This window comes from Stomoxys calcitrans, chromosome 1 (assembly GCF_963082655.1).
Source record: "Stomoxys calcitrans chromosome 1, idStoCalc2.1, whole genome shotgun sequence".
Taxonomy (NCBI): domain Eukaryota; kingdom Metazoa; phylum Arthropoda; class Insecta; order Diptera; family Muscidae; genus Stomoxys; species Stomoxys calcitrans.
This window is the reverse complement of record NC_081552.1, coordinates 100,327,273-100,333,288: the sequence shown is the minus strand read 5'-3', so window position 1 is coordinate 100,333,288 and position 6,016 is coordinate 100,327,273. Positions and strand designations below refer to the sequence as shown.

At 35.4% G+C, this 6,016-nt stretch overlaps 1 protein-coding gene across 1 annotated transcript in view; it reads right to left on the bottom strand.

Annotated features, from left to right (window-relative positions):
• Positions 1–470: 470 nt before the first annotated feature.
• LOC106094579 (uncharacterized) overlaps positions 471–6,016 on the bottom strand; it is a 46,456-nt gene continuing 40,910 nt past the window's right edge. The window contains exons 4-6 of the mRNA XM_059366281.1: positions 748–991; positions 559–674; positions 471–509 (exon numbers count right to left, since the gene is read on the bottom strand). Coding sequence (XP_059222264.1) covers positions 749–991 — 243 coding nt within the window. The 3' untranslated portion in view covers positions 471–509; positions 559–674; position 748. The remainder of the gene's footprint in view (positions 510–558; positions 675–747; positions 992–6,016) is intronic.

The following is a 6,016-nucleotide window of genomic DNA, read 5'->3' as shown; positions in this document are numbered from 1 at the left end:
TGGTACTAATGTATGACACTTTCATTTATCACATAACAAATTTATGTATAATATTTATACATTAGATAGTAATAATTAACACTGGATAATTGGTTGTTTTTTTTTCTTTTTACAAAATTATGTACATTATAATATGCATAGATATATAGATATACGGCAAGATTTGAAACTAAAGAAACATATATTGAAATTATAATTTTTCCCAATTAAGTTGGAAGCCCGAACTAAAGTTAATAGATCCCACAAATAACCTGAAATGATGATAAACGAAATCTTTAATGGCAACATGAGTATAAATAATAATAACAAGTTGGATTTAATCCGTCAAATGCGTCTTTGCAATTGTACATTTGCATTTATCCTTAACTTGCTACAATGGGTGTTTCCAATGTCGAGATGAATGATAGGCTCTTTCAATATGTTGTTGGCATGAAGAAAAACAAAATTCGATACTATTCTTGAAGTGGATATATCCAACGATCGATCCATCATATAGACTTTACCTATAACTAAATGGGACAAATAAATGAGAATCTAAAAGGCACGTTTATATCATACGATTTATCGTACAGATTTTTGCAATCTGAAAAAATTGTATCGTGTGAAGGCACATTGTATTGTATTGTATGACAAATCGTATAGCAGGAACGCAGCCCTCGAAGGTGACTACTTAACTGCAATGAAAAAATAAAATAATTACTTATTAATTAAACAATGCTTTTATAGGTACGAGGAAGAGGTTCTTACTTTATGATTTAGTGGCAGTACGTTTAGTTAGAGTCTTTGCAGAGTCTCGACTATTGATGACTTCAGCATGGAAACCAGTTTCCCAATCAGCATAGTATTTAACCGTGCGTACATTGCCATCCGGTTCCACCAGAGAATATTCACCCCTGACCACATCGCCATCGCGTTCTTCACGTTGATGTTTTATATCGCCGGTTGTGGGATCATTTACACCATATTCAAAAGCGTAGCGGGGGTGATCATTCTGTAAATGATAAGATTTACATTTTATTCTAGATATCAGATTTTTAAAAAACATTAAGAGAACTTTTATTGGACCTCCATATTTTCTCGAGGTGTCAACAACTCAATTTTGGGGTTTTTTGATAAGTAACCTTTTAGAAACTTGGCCACATATGTTAATGCCAGTTTAATTATTTTCTCTATTTCTTTGAGTCCCACATCGTCCCGATCAAACTAAATGCCTGTTTTGTGGGATTCAAGCTCACCATTTGGGTATTCGTACGCTTCTTCTAAATAACTTTGATTAGACACTTATAGTGCCTGATCGGTATATGTTGTTTTTGGTGTCGATGTGGGTGGGCGATGTCATCATTAATATGTTGTTACATTTTGATAACAGATTCGTAACCTATTCTCATAGAGCGTTCCTTTGAATCCTATATTATTTGGATCAACTTAAGTGTCTGTAAATTTTTTCAGCGGTGGAGCTGCCCGCCTAATTGGGCCCAATTATGAGTACCAGATTCGTTCTCTACTTCTAAACATCTTGTATTTCATACCCATTTTTTGGGGTTTCAACCAATTCAGATAGCTTTCGGTTTGGGTGTGGGCGTTTCTTTAAATTTTTTTCGACTCCGACTCCGGAGTCGATTCCGAATAATATGTTTAGAGTATTAAATGATATACATATGTTTTTATACCCACCACCATAGGATAGTTATTTAATACTTCTGTTTGTAAGATATCGAAATATCCATTTCCGACAACGTATATATATATTTTTGACAGTAGTAAAATTTAAAAATTTATATTGTATATTGCGCTGAAATTTGGCACAGACTCGTATTTTTTCTGAAGGCAATTTGCTTTATTAATTTAATGCCTTTAACGGGAAAAAATCGGATCATATTTATATAAACATGCCATATAGACCGATCTACCGATTTATGGTCTTGAACACACAAAAGGCTTGACTATTGTTCAATTTCACAGAAATTTGGGAAGTTGGTTGTACTTAGTCCCTCGACATTCTTGCCAAACATGGAAATATTGTCCCCGATTGGACAATATTTTACTTAGCTACCAATTGACCAATCTCCTATATAGGGCCATGAGCCCATAAAATGCACAAGTATTATCTGATCCGCTGAAAATTAAAACGGTGAGTTGCCAATAGACTGCCAATTTAGGGCCTTAAGTCCAAAGCAGAACTTAAGACCCTAAATTTAAACAATAAGTTGCGTTAAACTCTCGACGTTTTTCTTTTAAATGATCTCTATTGGGCCGGATTTGGATGTAGCTGCCATAAAGACCGATCACCTTGTGTAGGGTATTAATCCCATAAGAGGGTTATTTATTTTCCGATTTCGCAGAAGTTTGGAATAGTGCACTAGGCCATCGTCGCGACAAAAATCGATAGTGTCAAATTGTATTGTCAAATCACACACATATAATTTTTATATTCCAACATTGTACAATATTTGTGATTTGTAATTGTACTTGCCAAAGCGAAGCAATATAAGTTGTCTTTTGTGTATGATCAGTTAGAGACTCTAAAAATAGCTTTTACGTAGTCACATCTTACAAGTGATATTGTCGAAAAGAGGTGTATAATTGAAAGTTTATTTTAACGATAATACAATTGTTTTTAACCAATTATATTATAATAATGTCAGTTTTAACTTTGGTTAAATTAGCTGTTTGGAAATGTATATTAACAAAGTTATTATACCCTCCACCATAGGATGGGGGGTACACTAATTTTGTCATTCTGTTTGTAACTACTCGAAATATTCGTCTGAGACCTCATAAAGTATATATATTCTTGATCGTCGCGACATTTTATGTCGATCTAGCCATGTCCGTCCGTCTGTCTGTCGAAAACACGCTAACTTCCGAAGGAGTAAAGCTAGCCGCTTGAAATTTTGCACAAATACTTTTTTTAGTGTAGGTCGATTGGTATTGTAAATGGGCCATATGTTTTGATATAGCTGCCATATAAACCGATCTGGGGTCTTGACTTCTTGAGCCTCTAGAGTGCGCAATTCTTATTCGAATTGGCTGACATTTTACACAGGTCTCCAACATATTATTTCAATTTGTGGTTCAAACCGGACCATATCTTGATATCGCTCTAATAGCAGAGCAAATTTTTCTTATATCCTTTTTTGCCTAAGAAGATATGCCGGGAAAAGAACTCGACGAATGCGATCCATGGTGGAGGGTATAAAAGATTCGGCCCGGCCGAACTTAGCACGCTTTTACTTGTTTTTTCTACATATTAATAAAAGATATTAACTTTGAACACCTTTTCACTTCACAGAACATTTTGAATTTCTAGATGTTAGTGAGATTTCGCAGGTTATGACGTATGTAGTTTTAGCTGTTAGGGGGGTGATACGACCCCCAAACATTGGCCCTCAAAATTGGATATCAAATTCGTTTTCTACTATCAAATACCTATTATTTATCACCATAGGCAATAATGACCGGTTTGTAGGGAGTTTAGAGGCGGAAGTAATAACAGCATCGTACTAGATCACGATTTTGTATGAGCCCCATAATTGCAAGTGATTTGAAGGTGGCTCTCAAGATATTCGGGGCTACTGGTCTCGTTCAGATTGATACTAATTATTTTTTTTTGTTTTGGTTATCTACATTCAAAATCACATTTCAAAGCGACCGCTTGGAATACCACATTCTTAAAGCTCAACAGGTCTTCCTGTTCCCATCTCAATTTCAGAGTAAACATTGTACCCTACTACCAAAGACCTTTTATTTCTGTCCTATTCTATCCTGATCGGCCTTAATATATTATTTTTAATTCTTTTTTTTTTGTAGGATAGGGGGAGGAAGATTGCCCTCTGACACGTCCTTTCATTTGAGTACAATCCTACATGACAGTTTGGCGTTGTATTTATTGGGAGGAGAGGGCCGACGCTAAGAACCAAACGACCATTTATTTGAGTATTTTATTGTCGCGATCTACTTGTCCTGCGAAACGGTAGGACGTGACCCAGATGCTTGAATCCTTATACCAACAATAGATTCATAATTACTGTCATAGACCTTTCTTTTAATTGACATATTATCCCGATCGAACTTCACTATTGAGGAGTATTTAGTAGGTGGGCCGGTCCCATACTCTGTCCTAAATGTGTATACCAGATTCGTAGTCAACTCCCAAAGACCATTTCATTCGTGGAGAGGGCCATCACACACCAAAAAATATATATTTGGTGTATATACCTTTCATTTAATACCCATATTGTCCAAAGCGGTAAAGGTGTCCTGTTGAGTGATGTTTTTGGGGGTGGGGGATCCCCGACCCTTAAGGTTACATTTTAATACCAAGTTCGTACTCTACACTAAAATACCTTTCATTTGATTCCCATATTGCCCAAAGCGGTGAATGTACCCTCTTGGGGCTTTTTTTGGGGCCCCCCGAAAATTAAGAGTGAAATTTGTATACCAAATTCGTACTCCACTCTTATATACCTTTAATTTGATACCCATATTGTCCCAATCGGTAAAAATGTCCGCTCGAGTGGGTTTTGGGATGGGGCGTCCCCCCAGGTTATTTGACCGAAAAATTGTATACCGATTTTGGGGTACCATAAGGTGGCATACCAAATTTCGCTTAAATCGGTGCACCCATCTCCGAGATCTGGTGTTTTTGAAAATTGGGGTAATGGAGAGGGTCCGCCCCCTTTCGGATATCAAAAAATGAAGTACCCTATTTTCACCGGGGGGTCAAGCTCTACCATCTGTGAAAATTTTATTTAAATCGGTTCAGCCGTTTTCGAGTCTATACGGAACAGACAAACATTCTTACAAACAAACAAACAATATTACTTGAAGCCAAAATGCTGAATTACAGCGTCATTTGTTGAAAAATACGGTCAAACCCTTCAAAATAGGTAAAATCGAATCAAAATCAAAACATGGACTTATCTTGACCTTTGTCAAAACAAGGACCTATCTTGATAATTTTTCGCATGCATATTTTTTGCACTCTAAGATTAAAATTACAGCTACATTATTGGAAAAAAGATCAATCCCTTAAAAATACGTGAAATGTCAATATATGGACATATCTTGATAACTTTTGGTTCGCATATTTTTTTCTCTCTGACAAGTCAAAATGCCAAATTACATCTATATTTGTTGAAAAATACGTTCAAACATTATCACTATATGGGGGCTATACCAAAACATGGACACCTGTTCACTATTTTTTCGATTGTGTTTTTTATCCACTAGAAGCCTATAACGCAAATTTCAGATCAATATCTTTAATAGAAATATTTTTGTCGCACCTTCCCACACAAACGAAACCACTGTGCAGTGAGTGAATATAACCAATATCGGACACTATTTAAATATAACTGCGATATAGACCGATCTCAGTTTTTATACCCACCACCATAGGATGGGGGTACACTAATTCCGTCATTTAGTTTGTAGCACATCGAAATATTGAGATGAGACCCATCAACGTATTTTTTCTTGATCGTCTTGACATTTCAAGTCGATTAAGCCATGTTGATATAGCTGCCATATAAATCGATCTCAGTTCTTGACTTCTTAAGTCTCTAAAAGGCGCAATTCTTATCCAATTTGATTGAAATTTTGCAGGAGGTATTTTGTTTTGATAACTGTGCCAAGAATGGTCAAAATCGGTTTACAACCTGATGTAGCTGCCATGTAAACCGATCTCGTATCTCGACTTATTGAGCCCCTAGTGGACGCAATTATTATTATTATTATTATTATTATTTATTTAATTACGGAGACCTAGCACAACAAGATATGAAATCTTATAAGTTACAGTACTAGGTAGCTTCAGGAGATAATACAGTACAGAGGTTTGAGAGAAGATTATTAAAAAAATTTTATATGCTACAATATGACAATATAACAATATAAATTAAAATATTTTTACATTGAGATAAATTACTTATTTAAAATCAGTTGTTTTTAAATATATGATCATTTAAAAAATAACATCAGCTCCTTTTTGAACAGAAATGCGTTGCTTATTAGC